At 39.6% G+C, this 18,573-nt stretch overlaps 1 protein-coding gene across 15 annotated transcripts in view; it reads right to left on the bottom strand.

Moving 5' to 3' along the window:
* LOC140465920 (protein TANC2-like) overlaps positions 1-18,573 on the bottom strand; it is a 1,065,959-nt gene that overhangs the window by 120,482 nt on the left and 926,904 nt on the right. For all 15 annotated transcript variants that reach the window (XM_072561864.1, XM_072561863.1, XM_072561859.1 and 12 more), the window contains 2 exons: positions 5,327-5,435; positions 3,186-3,308 (listed from right to left, as the gene is read on the bottom strand). In XM_072561864.1, the coding sequence (XP_072417965.1) occupies positions 3,186-3,308; positions 5,327-5,435 (232 nt within the window). The remainder of the gene's footprint in view (positions 1-3,185; positions 3,309-5,326; positions 5,436-18,573) is intronic.

Raw genomic sequence — 18,573 nt, 5'->3', positions numbered from 1 at the left:
TATGACTATTTGGCAAAGCATAGTGTGATTAAAGGCAGTCAGCATGGCTTTGTGAGGGGCAGGTCATGCCTCACAAATCTTATCGAGTTCTTTGGGGAGGTGTCAAGACAGGTCAAGCAGTGGATGTGGTGTATATGGATTTCAGCAAGGCATTTGATAGGGTTCCCCAGGATAGGGTCATTCATAAAGTCAGGAAGTATGGGAACGCAGGGAGATTTGGCTATCTGGATTCAGAATTGGCTGGCTGACAGAAGGCAGAGAGTGGTTGTAGATGGGAAGTATTCTGCCTGTAGGTCAGTGTTGAGTGGGGTCCCGCAGGGCTCTGTTCTTGGGCCTCTGCTCTTTATAGTTTTTATAAATGATGTGGATGAGAAGATTGAAGGGTGGGTTAGTAAATTTGCAGATGACACAAAGGTTGAAGATGTCGTCGATAATATAGAGGGCTACTGCAGGCTGCAGTGCAACATAGACAGAATGCAGAGCTGGACTGAAAAATGGCAGATGGAGTTCAACCTGGATAAATGCAAAGTGATGCATTTTGGAAGGTCGAACTCGAATGCTGAATATAGGATTAAAGACAGGATTCTTGGCAGTGCGAAGGAACAGAGGGATCTGGGTGTGCAAGTACATAGCTCCCTCAAAGTTGCCACCCAAGAGGATAGGGTTGTTAAGAAAGCATATGGTATTTTGGCTTTCATCAACAGGGGGATAGAGTTTAAGAGCCGTGAGATTTCGTTGCAGCTCTACAAGTCCCTGGTGAGGCCACACTTAGAATATTGTGTCCAGTTCTGGTCGCCCTACTATAGGAAAGATACAGAAGCTTGGGAGAGGGTGCAAAGAAGGTTTACCAGGATGCTGCCTGGATAGGAGGGCTTGCCTTATGAAGAAAGGTTGAATAAGCTCGGACTTTTCTCTCTGGAGAGGAGGAGGAAGAAAGGAGGTCTGATAGAGGTGTATAAAATAATGAGAGGAATCGATAGAGTCAATAGCCAGAGACATTTCCCCAGGGCAGGATTGACTGGTACGAGAAGTCATAGTCTGAAGATATTCGGAGAAAGGTATAAAGGAGACGTCAGAGGTAGGTATTTTACACAGAGAGTTGTGAATGCATGGAATGCATTACCAGCAGTGGTGGTGGAAGCAGAGTCATTGGGGACATTTAAGCGACTGCTGGACATGGACATGGATAGCAGTGAGTTGAGAGGTGCATAAATTGTTACTATATTTTACATTAGGATTAAATCTCGGCACAACATTGTGGGCCAAAGGGCCTGTTCTGTGCTGTACTTTTCTATGTTCTATAGGGATTCTATGATTGAATGAGATGGGTTACAGGTTGACCGTGAGTATGTCACTCCATTGTGAAATATCATCACCATCACTCATTACACCTTAATCACTTATTTGATGGGGCACTGAACATAAATTGAAATTAGATTAGATTAGATTACTTACAGTGTGGAAACAGGCCCTTCGGCCCAACAAGTCCACACCGCCCCGCCGAAGCGCAACCCACCCATACCCCTTACCTAACACTACGGGCAATTTAGCATGGCCAATTCACCTGACCTGCACATCTTTGGACTGTGGGAGGAAACCGGAGCACCCGGAGGAAACCCACGCAGACACGGGGAGAATGTGCAAACTCCACACAGTCAGTCGCCTGAGGCGGGAATTGAACCCGGGTCTCTGGTGCTGTGAGGCAGCAGTGCTAACCACTGTGCCACCGTGCCGCCCTGCATCAAATTGGCTGAAGGATGAGAACTTAAACTGCCAAATATTTATGAATTTGTTTGAATTCCTTTGATCCTTTTAAAATATGTTGACACATCAGTTGCTGATTAGATAAATTGACTTGGAGAAATTATTGAAACAAACGACAGTATGAAGAAATTGAATTAACATGCAAGGTGGCTTGAAGTAATTCCAAAAGACAGTGACAGTGATCTAATAGAATTAACAGGCTCGAAGGATTATATCTAAAATAGTTCCCTTCATCAAAGCAATGATGTTTAAATACATCATTTAACATCCATCTTTGAGGAAGTTTAAACAGAAGGACAAACACAAATGATGGAAAATTTGTGGCAGCACAGACTGACATATTTTTAAATGTGCTCAATAAGAATAATTGTACAAGATGTTCGTATCCACTAACAATTAAGCTGATGATTTGACATCTGCTTCCATGCTCAGCTGCAAATACATCAGTGAAAAGGTAGTTTGTATTTTTTGAAACAAAACTTTGATACATTAAAAGTACAAAATTAAATAACTTTATCACTTTAGCTTGAGTAAGCCCAACATATCATCATGGATTTATGTTTCAACAGTATATGACAGGTTTTCAAAAACATCAATGTCTTGGTGAATCAGTTGGCAATTTGCAAAACCTTTGGGAAGGTTTCACCTCTGCCAGTGATATTCAAGATGACAGTAAAAGGCGAAAAATGAAGTTGGGCAGATATTTGGCTTAAAAACAGAAAACAGAGACTAGTCACAAGTGGAGATTTTTCAGATGGGAGGAAGAGACTATCCCACAGAATGGAAGAATAGGCTCCGGATGGATCTCTATGAAATTTTGTGCTGGACTGATTCTTAATATTTTAAAGTATCCAAGTTTTGGGGTCACAAATTAAGTCAAGACATGATATAGTGGAAAAGGGAATAAGAAATACGATACAAAGGTAGGTGGGACTGATCTATCAAAGTGGGACAGGGGTTTGATGCTGACATTTTTCTTGCTGCTCCCAGCAAACATTATTTGCCACATAATGGAAATGAACTCTGTGTAAACAGTAAATTTCACTTTTAAGATATGCTGTAAACCTACAAGGTTACTACTGTTCACTTAATTGCATTAAGTGCTGAAACATGGAGAGTTAAATAGAGTCCTACAGCATGGAGACAGGCCTTTTGGCCCAAACTGTACATGCTGTACAACATGCTAAATGATATTCAGTTTGGCATCAGGTTTTCTTTAAGTTGCAAGACCATTGTCAAATATAATGTGCTCTTATGCCACAAATTCATGCACACAGAGAACTGGATGCCAATGCTTGAAAATCTAGGTGCTAACAAAGCTGTGATCAATTGCTCTTATTGCTGGAATCAATTGCTGGATTCAAATTCAGGGCTAAAAACATGACATGACAGCCAGAGTTAGCCAGTAGTTATTGCTTTACCTTGATGTTTGGAGTGTATAAATTGCGTAAAGATGCTAATGCAGTGGATAGCCCTTCTGTGCTGTAAGATATCCATAAGCCTTGGAGTATTGAAGAGGAAACACCAACTTTTTTGCTCAGACCCTTGAAGAGAAACAAAAGAAACAGTGAATTATTTTTCCTGCCAGAAACAAGACATAATTATGTTAAATATTCAAGTGTATTAACTGAAAGGCCAGCTTACTCTTGCCTGCTTTGAACATGTAGCAGTGATAACTGCTTTGCACACATCATGCATATATCATGCAACTGTTGCAATTAGCTTCCAGCTGCATTGCACTCATCATCCCAATACTGAGATACAAATATGATGATAAAATATATTTAAGATATATTTAAATATAGTTAATGATATGAACTACATTTCTCTTGCAGTTTGATACAATGGAGTTGATTGTTGAGCCATTTCAAAAGCAGTTAAAAGGAAATTGCAAAAGGAAATTGCATTGCTTCAGGTCTGGAGTCACACATAGGTTAGAACAAGAAAGCATGCCAGATTTACATCTATTGAGATCTTCACTATTGTATTTGCATTTTTGGTTTAGAACTGTGAGCTGAAGTTCAGAATTAAAACTTTGAGCAGCAGCTTGCTTTGGAAAGGAGAGGGCATGTTTGTTTATGGGAATTGGCTCGGGAACATCATTGCAGGTTAACGAACATCATTGCAGGTTAACTATTGTCCTAAGACAACTACTGGACTGGAATGACCTGGGCTCAGGATTGGCATTTATTGAATGTTGAATTGGTCAATCAAGAACAGATTGGTGCTGACCAGCCAATCATGCAGAATGCTGGTAAAAAGACAGGATAGAAGAGTGAACTAGTTCTCATTTGATTTGCTTTATTCCTAACAGATGTATCAAGGCAACATGAAAATGTAGTCTTACGTGCTTTACAAGCAGATCAGACTATTCAAGTGCATCAGGGTAACAAAACAGAGTGCAGGATACAATGCTCCAGCTGCCAAGGTGCAGACAGAGATCAACATCAGCATTAAGGAGGTCCATTCAAAAGCTGACAACAGTGGGGAAGAACTTGTTCGTACCTGTATACAAATTTTTATATCTTCTGCACGACGGAAAAGAGTATAACTGGGATCGGAGGGTTTTTTTTTACGTTAGTTGTTTTCCTGATGCAGCGGAAAGTATAGATGAAGTCAATGGATGGGAGGCTGATTTGCGTGATGGATGGGCTGTGTTCATGTCTCTATGTAGTTCTGACTGGGGCTTTGAAGCCATCAGCCTGTTGTTAAAAAAAACTTCTTGATGGTTCTGCTGTGTTTTGCTCTTTCTCTCTCTTTGGTTGTCAACTTGTTCGTTTGTGATTAGAAAATAAGAAGTGACTGAATAATCCTGGAAGGCTATTGAATCTGTTTATTGAGTATGATTTGGTGACTTCAGAATTCAGGCAAGACCTAATTTAATTGCCCATCAACAACTCCATTAACCAAGGATTTCTCAAGACCAGGTACCCATTTTCATACTGTTGAATTGGCAAATTGTTCCTTTATTTTCTTCCTTTTAGTTTATCTCTTAACTGTGTCTGTCGGTGAGAGAGTGGGGCATTCCGGTTAAAGAAGATTGGGCTTAGATCATAGCTATCAAGCATATTGCCTTGTTATTTACCCATGTTCAGCTAAAGTTAGATTATTAATAATATATTATTAATTTTTGTTTAAGTTTAAGAGTGTGATATCTGTTATTCTTCAGTCTGGTTAGGAATGACTTAACAATTTAAGGTAATTCAATTTCATTTTACAGTGTTGTGAATCCAGGGATAGGGAGGCTGATTTGGTTTAGCTTTGCTTGATGTTACAACACTTGAAGCTCAATACAGTAACTAGATAGGTTTCTGTCTTACAATTAGACTAGCATCTTACATCAGATTTATTAATTGAATTTGAATTCTGCCAGCTGTTTTGGGGCAGGGAGGGAGTGGCTTTGAACTCATTCCTGAACATTAATCTAGGTCTCTGTGCTATTTGGTTCCACTTTCAGCTGTATCATGATGATTTGAGCCATTCTCTCGAAACTCAACTGCATGCACACACGACAGTGATGTGATGTAACCTCTTCAAACCTGTTTCATACAGAATCAAATACCTTGAATATGTGAGCTTTAAGGATGTGGTGTCCCAGCTCAATGGTCTGTTGGCGGTTCAGTTTGTTTTCTTGACGTGAGAACCAAAATGCCAGTAATGTATGGCCACTCCTAAGTAGAAAAACAAAACTAATTTTAAAAAGACAAACTATGGTATTCTTGACATGGACTGGACACATGAATACCTTATTGATAATATTTCCTTCTCTGTTCAAAAGAAGTCCTATTTCCAAGCATATCACAGAGAAATGATGACATTTTCCAGGAAACATACACAGTCACCAAGCATACGAGGCTTGGGTAAGTGAACAAACCTTGAGTGATATGCTTGCAGTCTGATAATGACCTTTCCTACGGTACCAAGGGATAGGTGAATTTATAGCTGGTGGTGCTGGTAATATATTGACGATCTTTGCAAAGGAAGGAAGACAGGGTTAGATGTGGAAATAAAGAAGGATTTTCTGAAAAACTGGTGGACTGATCATTTTAGAAACATATTGAAATAAAAAGTGCCAAGATGTGTGGAAATTGAAGGAGAGGTGAGTGTTCAGGAAATAGAAAAGGAGAGGTTTGTAAATGTCAGTTACGTCAAAAATGTCAATCCTTTGCATTCTGTCCAAGAAATGTTTTACTTTTTGAGTAGCGTAAACCCCAATTCTGCATCGTCTATAAAGGCACCCAAGGAAATCATAATCAATTGGCTTTTTTGCTGGCTGGTGCTATTAAAACAATTATTTAAAACTAAAGTTTGTTTCCTACAGAAGAGATGAAGTGATTCATTTTATTTTTTCCAAGATTATTAAGGATATTGACGTTATCCAGTCATGTTATTCATAGTGAATGCTTACGCAGTAAACCAGAAAATGAAACACATACAAAAAGCAATTTAAACCAATAATTCAAATGTTGTATTTTTATGCTTTTTGTGTAAAATCACAATTATTTGAACTAGCATTGCCACATTAGTCAGTTTTAGCATTTCAGTCCAGCTCATTATACTCTGAACAACTCAATTTCAGAGGAGTGTAATCTAAGAGCCCACTCTTCATTAGATGTACTCAGTTAAATAAGAGCACTGACTGACAGTCTGGTACACTGAAGCATTAGTACACAAAAGTTTTCAAATTAGAATACCAGGAATGAGGAGGTGAAATAGGAAATGTAGAAGTATTTCAATCTGTTAGACTGTAAATATTCAACAAATTTGAGACAACAATAAAATGGCATACAAACTTGCTTCCAAGAACAATAAACATAAAAAGGTACATTTACTAATACCTAATCTCATTTTTCTTCTAGAACTGGGAGATTGAAGTGATAAATTAAAACTACCAATCAACAAAAACAATACTGACAATGAGTGATATTTTTACTAGATTAATTTGCAATTGCAGAAAAACACAATTTGTCTGTGTTTTAACAAATTGCACAAATTTCATAAATTTAATGCATTCACCAGAATGAGACCCTGGCTTCAAAGGATTAAATTACATGGAGATCTTTTTCACTAGAAAAAAGGAGATGGGGGTGGTGGGGGGTAACTGATTGAGGTTTACAAAACCATGAAGGATATAGACAGGGTGGACATAGACAAGCTTTTTCACAGGGTGAAGGATTCAGTAACGAGGGGTCATGCTTTCAAGGTGAGAGGTGGAAAGTTTAAGGGAGATACACGCAGCAAGTATTTCACACAGAGGGTGGTGGGCGTTTGGAATGCGTTGCCAGCAGAGGTGGTAGAGGTAGGCACAGTAGATTCATTTAAGATGTGTCTGGGCAGATGCATGAGTAGGTGAGGAGCAGAGGGATACAAATGCTTAGGAATTGACCGACAGTTTTAGACAGTACATTTGGAGGGCCGAAGGGCCTATTCCTGGGCTGTAAATTTTCTTTGTTCAACACGATAATAGAGGAAAATTATTTTAGGATTGAAATCAGGAAACAAATTGAGCTGCAAAATCTGGTTGAAAGTTTGAACTCTCTTGGAACTGAAAACAGATCAGTTGTTGATTTTAAATCTGGGATTGACAGACTTTTGTTATCCATAGTTATTAAGAAATGTAGGCCAAATGCGAACCTCTCAAGTCAGTGTTCAGATAGCCATGAAGTCAATCAATAGAATCAAGGGAGTTAAATGGTTTACTTTCATTCCTATGCTCCAAACTTGTTGCTTAATTTAAAAAGATTTGGAATTATACAAAAATATCCTAGGATCCATTTCTGACAGTTGAGATTTTGGAATGGGTAATCACTTGAACACAATAACCACAATAGAATCAGAAATAAGTCAAACAAGTCAAAGGGTCAATACTTTTGTGAACAATCCATTGATTTTCAAGATGTCTTTCACATCTGGGAATATCCTTTTATCATTGAGCGACACAAGAAAGTGGCAAAATCTGCAAGAAGTGATGACCTCAGAGTCCATTTTGAATCAGTCCAATTTGAAAAATACAATTTTTAAAATAGAGTTTTAAAAGATTCCATAATACTGTCATGATACAATTTAAAACACCAAGTGCTATCTCACTTCTTTCCTCTGTAACCTGAACATAAACTTCTGTCCTCAAATTTCAAATATCGGCATTGTCTTCCCTCCTCTGTGCTTTGCAAACTCCTCTACCCCCATATTCCCTTTTGCATGCTTGGGTTCTTTGAAACTGACCTTATTTAAAAGCCGACACAACAGAAACTTCAGCTGTGGCAGTCCTGCCCTCTGCAACAACCTCCTGAATAAACCACGTCACCACTTTTCAATTTTAAAATATTTTTTAAAGCATTCTGCATGACCGATTTGTCAGTCTCCTTCCTGAGTCCATCAACTGCTTGTTTATTTGTTTCCATTTGAGCCCTCAGATATGTTAATATTGAAGATACTACAGAAATGAAAATTTCAGGCATTTTATTGAGAACAACACCGTAATACCAATCCACATTAAACTAATTACCAGTATTTAGTGTAAATTCATAAAACCAAGTAGCCAACTCAGGGTGGGGAAAATATGTTTTGAATATCATTGAGCACAGATTGTTGTTGCTCTCTAGTTCATACTTAAAAAGGAGTGAAAAGTTTGAAGTGCAGTCAGTGCTGTATTGTAGAGAAACATGGTGGTCTATTTGCATACAGCAAGTTCCCACACACAGCAATGAAACAGATGAGCATATTTTTTGGGGGGTGTTGACTGAGAGATAACCATTGGGCAGGATACCTGGAAAATTTGTATAGAGGTTTTTGTATCTACAGGAGATGAAAGATTTTTCCTCAATGCAGCTTCTCAGCTGAAACACAGTACCTCTGACAATGCAGACCTCCCTTAGTATTGCTGCAATGTGGCATTTACGTGTTCCAGTCTCTGGAGTGGGATGTGAACCATGATTTCTGACTTGGAGGCAAGAGTGGTACTAGTGAGCCAAAATTAACACTTGAGCATTAACTCTCATTATTTTGTCTTTGAACTTAGCTGACTTTCAAAGCTCTCTCTCTTCCTCTGCCTTTCTGTAGTACTGGATCTCATTACATATTCTCTCTGAACTTAGCTGTCTGATCCCTCCAGATGAGTGTATTGACTCATAGAGACTTGCTGCAATTTTATTCCCCACTTCAGTTCTGAATTCCTAGCAATATTTCTGAATTCCGAGACTAGTGACTCCCAAAGATCCTATTCTGAGGCTTGAAAATTGCTGTGACTCCTCAGTGGGCTGTGTGTTCTGTGGGTGGAAATGGTAGCGACAAGACTTCGAAAAGCTGGGATTGGGAAGACTATTGGCGATTGCTGCCTTGGAGCTCATGACCTCACTTGGGTTCTGACCGAAATTATTTATGCTAGATTAGGGATATTTTAAGAGTTTTAACAATATACGACAATTGCTGTTGTTGGGTCATGAAAGAGCAAAGTACTATCTTCATAGGGGTGAATTACAACAATTTACTTTGAAATTGAAAAAGTTTATTTTGTTCCTAATAATCTTCAAAGAGTCTGACAAAGGAACTAAAACCTGAAGATGTTCCATATCAATTGCTGAATGCCCTAAGACAATTTACGAATCATAGCACAGCACAGAAACAGATCCTTCGGTCCAACTCCTCCATGCTGACCCAGATATCCGAAATAATCTAGTCCCATTTGCCAGCACTTGGCCCATATCCTCCTAAACCCTTTCTCTTCATATATTCATCCAGATGCCTTTAAATGTTGTAAATGTACCAGCCTCCACCACTTCCTCTGGCAGCTCATTCCATACCTTGACAGCACCCTTTGTGTGAAAAAAGTTGCCCCTTAGGCCCCTTTTAAATGTTTCCCCTCTCACTCTAAGCCTATGCCCTCTAGCTCTGGACTCCCTCACTCGAGGAAAAAGACCTTGTCTATTTACCCTATCCATGCCCCTCATGATTTTATAAACAGCTATAAAGGTCACACCTCAGCCGCCGATGCTCCAGGGAAAATTGCTCAAACCCTCCAAACTTGGCAACATCCTTATAATGTTTTTCTGAACCCTTTCAAGTTTCATAACATCCTTACTTGCCAAAGAAATTTCAACATGAATCGTAATGTACTAGAATTTCTGTAAAAGTTTGGATTCTCTCCCAACAATTCTTGCAATTTGAAACAGGAGCAGAAAACAAGACCAGACCCAGTGAGGCCAAATCAATATTACACACTGCCCACAGAAGCCGCAGGAGTCTGTAATCCTGAGAGTGGAAGAGAGTCATCTTTATCTGTGAGAGACTGCAAATGATGATGACACACTGAAGAATTCCATCTTGATACCACAGCTGTTCAGGCATATTCTTCCATCAGTGACATATTTGAATGTATTCAAGCACTGATCAGGAGTAACCAAAACCTCTTCGACGAAAACCCAAATAATTTATGTGAACAAAATTATATGATGTAAAATATACAGCATAGACTCAGGTCATTCATCTCCAGTGGCACATGACATTGTCTATGTTCAACACAGAACTTCTCTGACATTACCAGCATTATCCAGATAAAGGTTTAAAGCACTCATGTAGTTACTCAGCTTCTAATCAGATTTTGCAGCAAGTCACAATCTAAAAGATATTCACAAACAATATCAACACTATTGTTGGAATATTTGAACTGAATATCAGACTTGGATATTGGCATTTTGAATTGTTTTTACAGGCTATTTTGCTAGAATATGTATTTTGTCAGTGCAAGTTGGCTAAAATGTGATTGATAAATAGTGGCCATTGTTTAGATAACACAAACTTTCTACTGCACGGGTTCAGCGATTTTATATTAGCGATCTTCTACAGGGCGATTTTCTATAGAGTTTTCCATACCTCGATTTTCTATGGCGCGAGGTTACAGAACTGTTACGTTATAGCAGAATGACCAGTACTATTATCCTTTGAAGTATATTTTCTAAACCTCTTTTTTCCACATTTACTTATGTAGCTGTATCTTTAAAAAAAAACCTTATTTGTATTTTAACAATTTCTATCCATATGAGGAAAGCTTTAGATTTTGTTCCTGCAAAAAAAAACAAATATGGGTTGCGTTGAGACGTATGAAAGTTTTATCCCTTCCTTTTTCCTTCTTCTTACATTAGGTTACATTTTCTACCCATATTTGCTGCAAAGTTTGAAAAATTGGGAAGAACTGTAACAAGTGACACAAACTGCAATTCACCTCAAGCTGACAACTTAGAGAATGCTGAATATCGAAATTTGGCGTATCATTACACACAGCGATGTAGCATACACTTAACTCAAGTCATATGTACACACAGCAAATAATAACTTGTGTGCTTGGAAAATAGTAAGACATATAAAAATTGTTAAACTGGAGGAAAATTAATAAAACTACATCAAAGTTACAACATAGAAACAAGCATCGCGATACAATTGATATCATGCCCCCGCTTAGAAATCCTTGACTGACAATGTAGCTTTTTAAACTTTGCTACTGCCACTGTGACTTATCTTGTTTAAGAAAAGCTACATTGGAAGGCTCACAATTATTTGAAACGTGAAGCATAAGACATAATTCCATAGTAAAGCAAAGAGCTGCCAATGCAGGAAATCTGGAACAAAAAGGTCACTGGAATTGAAATGTTAACTCTTTTTTCTCTCCACAGATGCTGCCAGAGCTGATGGATTTCTCCAACCATTTTTGTTCTTGACCAAGATTCCATTCCATTCTGTGAAATCTCATACAGAATATCAAACTGTTTTCATTATTCTGAATGTGATTCTAACTAAATAGAATCACAAACAGAGAAAATAGAAGCAGCTAGTATAGACTTCAAAAGAAATGACTTCATCTGACATATTACGGAGAATATTTGAAAAGGTCAGATAGGGAGTAATGAGGCAAAAGTAATGTGTACTGACATTAGAAAAACCTTTGACACAGCACCACACAGGAGATCGCCAGAGAAGATGAAGGATTTGTCCAGATCATGTGGCAGAAAATGCCTACACAAAATCTCAGGCAGAAGATAGGCTTACTCTTTGTTAACCAGGCAGCATAGTAGCTCAGTGGTTAGCACTGCTATCTCACAGCACCAGGGACCTGTGTTCAATTACAACCTTGGGTGACTGCCTGTGTGGATTTTGCTTGCTCTTCTCGTGTCTACGTGGGTTTCTTCCAGGTATTCTGGTTTCCTCCCACAATCCAAAAGATATGCAGGTTAGATGAATTTGCCATGCTAAATTGCCCATGGTGTTCGGGATGTGTAGGTTAGGTGCATTAGTCAGAGGTAAATACAGGATAGGGGAATGGGTCTGGGTGGGTTACTCTACGGAGGGTCATTGGGCTGGAGGACCTGTTTCCACACTGTAAGGATTCTAATCTAATTTAAACAGTTGATGTTTATTAATTGATAGTTATATTACGGCTAGGATATATGATGATCTCTTGTGAGACATCAGAAGTTTGCACTGCTACCACTAAAACATTCTCTCAAAGCTTTGGTAACAAACACAGACCAGAAGTAGAACTGAGACTGATTCTCTCCTTCCAGAAACAACCCTTATACTTTGATGGATGGAGTCCATTCACAATGTTAGTTAACCCTTTCAAATTCTAACCTGAGATAACAGGACAAAAGCACAGATTTCAATCTTGGGAGTCCATAGGAACGTCCTACACGATTCAGTTCTGGAATCAATGTTCATTGTGTATAACAATATTTTGGAAATAGCAAAAGAGATTTGTGTAGAAAAGATATAAAGAACAGTAAAATATAGCAAACCAGTTAGTATCAGATACAAAAAGGGATTATGAATATTTTGATTATTGTTTAAGAAAATAAAGCGATTAGAAGGTATGTGAGCTCCTTCAGAACTGATAACAGTGATATCGTCCATGAATATAGAGAAACTACAGACTCATTGAACAACTACTCAGGGTCAGTATTCAAAGTAAAGGAAGAACTTAGAATGCTGAAAATCAAAGGAAAACAGTACTGAATCAGGATCAGGGCCTGCCAAAATTAACACAAGCAAAATAATGGTTGTGAAGAACATAATAGTACTAAAGAATGACTAACCTCCATGGTCAGATAGCTTCCATCCCAGGGTTAAATGAAAATGGATGAGGACATTGCAGATGCCACATATTTAATTGCAAATACAATTTGCTAAATTGTTCTCATTTTGGGAACTATTTCTTTAGATTGGAAAATTGCATGTCATCCATTATTTGAAATGTTAAAAGAAGAAAACCAATGGTCTTCAGGCAGTAGTCTACATTCCATTATTGGGAAATTATTAAAATATAAGCTTAAAAATTTTCACCTAATTTCAGGCAGCCATGGATATTAAATGGTGTTGTCTGATGAATCTGATTAAACGTTTGGAAGAAGCAATCAAACTCAAAGAGTCATAAGGTTTTATAGTATGGAAAGAGGTCCTTCAGCCCATTGTGTTTGTACTAGTCACCAAGCACCCATCCATTCTAATCCAATTTTCTAGTACTTGGTCCACTACCTTGTATGCCATGACATTTCAAGTCTTCATCGCAATACTTTTAAACGTTATGACAGTTCCCACCTCTGTCACCCATCCAAGCAGTGAGTTCCAGATATCTCACACAAGTGAAAAAAAGACTATCCTCAATCCCACTGCACTTGCTCTGCACCTCATCTTATATGTATGTTATTGATGCCTCTACTACAGGGATACGTTCCTTGTTATCTACCCTATCTTTGCACCTCATAATTTTCACATATCAATCAGGTCTCTCCTCAGCCTCCTCTGCAAAGAAACCAATCCAGCCTATCCAGTCTCTCTGAAAGCCGAATATTAAGTGGAGGGGAACGATAAAGCCTCACAGAAGAGGCTGTTAGCTCTTGGAAGCTAAGGTTCATATAATCAAAAGTCTAACTGAATTATTCTGATTAGGTAAATAGCTGAAGAGATAGAATATAGGCATAATGGGCAGATACTGTACTTTGTCGGAAGTGACTAATGGTGTTCTATAAGGATTAAGTTAATTAAATTTATTAACAATGTTGCGGTTGACATGAATACAATCAAATTTTCTGCTTTACAAGAACAGGCAGCATTGGAAGAAATGTAGATGGAAGTCTAAGATTGCAAAGAGATATTGACAGATTAATGAAATGGGAAAGACTATGTAAAATAGACTCCAATGTGAGGTTATCCACTTTGGATATGGAAAGAACAGAACAGTGTACACTCTCCAGAAACCTTGGTAGTTCTGGAATGGGTCATTAAAATATATTGAAAAATTACCAAAGGTAATCAAAACTGATTCACAAATGAAATATTCTGTTACAAAAGGGCTAATGCTTTGACTGTACATGCAGTGCTGTGTGCAGTTTTGGCTACCATACTCTGTGATTGATATATTGACCTTGAACAGAAATCAGCATAGACTAACACTTGAACTCTGGGAATTATATGAGGAGAGCGCAAAATAAGGATGTATACCCTCAAACTTAGACGGTTAATAGGTAATTTGAATGAATTAAGATGTTAAGTCAAACAGGGCAAACACAGAGAGACTATTTTCACTGGTTTGGGCATTTTAGACTCAGGATCACAATCTAAATATCAGAGGTAGACCTTTCAGAAGTGAAATTAGGAAACAAGGAAAGGGTGCTACAAATAGTAATTGATGCCAAAACAATTATGAAAGACGATTAATATGGAGCAAAATGCACTAAAAGGGGACAGAAAGAATGAAATTATATATTTTGACTATAGAAAAGATGCAACATCACACAATAAGTGATAACCTTCAACTGTTGTGATTAGTATTTACATTGTAACGTGTGGATGAAATGTCAGTCATGTAGCATTTAAGAATTCAATCAACTTTTATAACAGAAACATGTGACTCCAGATCCGTAGCAATATGGTGGACTCTTATCTGCTATTTGGGCAATTAGGGATGGGCAATAAATACTGGTCTGGCCAGCTAACGGACATCCCATGAATGATTCGAAGAAAAAATATGGTACCTACATATGTACACTACAATCAAGGCATGTCTGGGATCAACTAGGAGAAAGTGAGTACTGCAGATACTGGAGGTCAGAGTCGAGAGTATGGTGCTCGAAAAGCACAGCGGTCAAGCAGCATCGGAGAAGGAGAGTCGATGTTTTGCGCATAAACCCTTCATCAGGAATGAGGCTTGTGGGCTGGGGGGTGCTGAGAGATAAATGGTAGAGGGATGGGCTGGGGAAGGTAGCTGAGAATGCAATAGGTAGATGAAGGCGGGGGAGAAGGTGATAGATCAGAGAGGAGGGTGGAGTGGATAGATGGGAAAGACAACAGACAGATCAATAGGGCGGTGCCAAGTTGGAGCTTGGGACTGGAATAAGGTGGGGGGAGGAGAAATGAGGAAACTGGTGAAACCCGCATTGATCCTGTGTGGTTGCAGAATCCCAAGGCAGAAGATGAGGTGTTCTTCCTCCAGGCTTTGGGTGGTTAGTGTTTAGTGATGAAGGAGGCCTAGGGCCTTGGTGGAGTGGGGGGAAGGGGGGGGGAGGGGAGTTGAAGTGTTCCACCATAGGCGGTGGAGTTGGTTGGTGCGAGTGACCCAGAGATATATCTGAAACGATTCACAAGTAGGCATCCCGTCTCCCCGACGTAGAGGAGATCACATCAGGTGCAACTGATATTAGTGGAGTTACAGGTAAATTTCTGCCGGATGAGGAAAGATCCTTTGAGGCCTTGGACAGAGATGAGGAGCAAGGTGTGGGCACAGGTTTTGCATTTCCTGCAGTGGCAGGGGAAGGTGCCGGGAGTTGGGGAAGCGTGGATCTAACAAGGCAGTTGCAGAGGGAAAGTCTCTCTGAAATGCTGATAGGGGTGGGAGGGAAATACATCCCTAGTGTTGGGGTCTGTTTCTATGTGGCGGAAGATGATGCGATGTATATAGAGGTTGGTGGGATGGAATGTGAGAACTAGGGGGTTCTGTCATTGTTGCGTTGGGAGGGGTGGGGTTCAAGGCCAGAGGACCGACTAACCACGGACATCTATTACAAACCCATGGACTCCCACAGCTTCCTCCCACCCCTTCACAATTCCTCCACCACATCTATTCCCAGGGTGAACAATTCCATCATAGAAAATGCCAGATGGCTTCCTTCTTCAAGCACCACAATTTCCCCTCCTACATGATTGATGATTCCATCCAGTTCATCTCCTCCGTTTACCACACCTCCGCCCTTGAACCCTCATCCCTCCCAATGCAACAAGGTGACAACCCCGCCCCCCCCACCCCCGAGTCCTTACGCTCCAACTTCTGTATACATCACATCATCCTCTGCCACTTCCACCACATACAAACAGACCCTGCCACTAGGGATATATTTCCCTCTCTACCCCTATCAGCATTTTGGAGAGACCATTCCCTCTGAAACTCCCTTGTCAGATCTACGCTCCCCACCAGCCCTCACCCCACTCTCAGCATCTTCCCCTGCCACCGCAGGAAGTGCAAAATCTGCATTCACATCTCCCCCCTCACCTCCGTCTAAGGCCCCAAAGGATCCTTCCACATCTGATGGAAAATTACCTGTACCTCCACTAATGCCATCGACTGTTACCCATTGCACCCGATGTGGTCACCTCTACATTGGGAAGACAGAATGCCAACTTGTAGATCGTTTCAGAAAACATTTCTGGGACACCCGGACTAACCCACCCTGCCGTCCCATGGCCGAATGCATCAACCCTCTCTCCCACCCCAAGGACATGCAGGTCCTTGACGCCTGGAGGAAGAACACCTCATCTTCTGTCTTGGGACCCCTGCAACTGCATGGGATTAATGTGGATTTCACCAGTTTCGTCATTCCCCTCCCCCCACCTTATCCCAGTCCCAAGCCTTCAACTTGACACTGCCCCATGACCTGTCCATTGCCTTTCCCACCAATCTGCTCCACCCACCCATCCGGCCTATCACCTTCTCCCCCATCTTCATCGACCTATTGCATTCTCAGCTACCTTCCCCCTAGCCCCACCCCCCTCCCATTTATCTCTCAGCCTCCAGCCCACAACCTTATTCCTGATGAAGGGCTTATGCCCGGAATGTCGACTCTCCTGCTCCTCGAACGCTGCCTGACCTGCTGTGCCTTTCCAGCACCATACCATCGATGTCTGGGATCAAACTCAGCAATTCAGATGGACTGTTGTGTGCTACCCTCAGTGAGTCAAACTGCAAAACATGGAGACTGAGACATTTATACCATCACGTCACACATCATTCATTATACAGTGATGCTATACCATGTATCACAATAATTTTGCTCACTAATAAATTAATTCTTTTCCAGGGCTACTGAAAAGCAGGACCTATCCACACAGATTCAAATGGCATTAAAAGCAACACATTAGATTGATGAGTCTGCAAAACAAATTCAAGATTTTATGTCAGAGATACACAGGACAAAAGTCAAGTAGTATTGATGAGTCAACATGAAATCTTAACTGAAACTTAGTTAGATTGGGTGTGGAATACTGGCTTTCACACTATTGAAAAGATACTGAAGTTTGAGGGGCAAGAGACAATAGCTTCACCAGGATGCTGCTGGCTCTCTGGGAATTCAGAACTAGACAAGAAATTGGGCCTTTTGTTTGAACAATTGAGATTATTGGCATTTTAATCTTTACAATTATGAGACAATAGGGGAGGCCAGATAGAAATAGATTGCTTCCAATGGTTGAGGTTTTTGCAAGGAAGGGTCAGAATTACAGGAGAGCTGAAAGACAAAAGGCAGGAAAACTTTCTCATATAGAGAGCTGCCAGACCATAGAATTCATTTCCAAGGTTGGTGATTGAGATAGAAACTGTCAAATTCAAGACTGGATTGGGCAAGAAAAGGACCTGAAAAATATTCTGAAAAAACTGAGAGCAAAGTTGATAAACTAAATTCAAATAATTTGCTTACATGAATGGTAAACTTTAAAATGAACTGGTAGGTCTGAATGAGCTGTTTTTATCTTCTATGTGTTCCTTTGTACACCTCGTTCCTAGCATAATTCACAAACTTTGTTATTTTCAAGTTTCAAATTAAATTGTTTTCTTCAACTTAATAAATCCAACTATTTGATTTATGAACCAAAAATAAATACTTATGGATTAACAAACTAAACCCAGCTTGATCTGGATCAAACATGCATACTGCCATTACACTAAGGAACTGGTTCTCTTGATTCATATTGTTGAGAGAAAAACAGGTTTAGCATGTTACAATCTAGTCTTTGTTTAACAGTAGCAACTCAAAACTCTTATCAGGGTAAAATTCATACAAAACTTTTCATTCTACTGCTCACAGTTCCTTTTTATTAAATCATTCCCATTGATGAGTTTGATCAGAACTTTGTTAATTTCGCAATGTAATTAATAAAATGCTGCCAGTTGAATTTCCGTACCCACAAAATCGCTAAAGCCTTAAATGAGATTCAAGTGACATTACTGACGACTGAGTTTGAAAATCGTTACACAGTACATAGCATCAAGCCTGCTATTCACTCCCTTCCAATCAAAATGTGGATAGTCTGCATCAATGGCTTTGAGCAACATTAGGCATTAACAAGTTAAGGACGTTTCAACCAGCCTAGAACCAACTTTAAAAAAAATCAATTCACTGGTGAAATTAATAATGACAGTAATAAAGTTACTCAAACATCAAACTTCCATCACAAGCAAATGCTAACATTAAAAAAATGCTTCTTTGCCCTCTGTTTACTTAATCCTTTATTGAACCAGGCACACAGAAAGTGAAGAAAACATGCAAGAGAACAAAA

The sequence above is a fragment of the Chiloscyllium punctatum genome, chromosome 42, assembly GCF_047496795.1.
Source record: "Chiloscyllium punctatum isolate Juve2018m chromosome 42, sChiPun1.3, whole genome shotgun sequence".
NCBI classification, from domain to species: domain Eukaryota; kingdom Metazoa; phylum Chordata; class Chondrichthyes; order Orectolobiformes; family Hemiscylliidae; genus Chiloscyllium; species Chiloscyllium punctatum.
The sequence above is the reverse complement of the archived record's forward strand: the minus strand, read 5'-3'. Positions and strand labels throughout refer to the sequence as shown.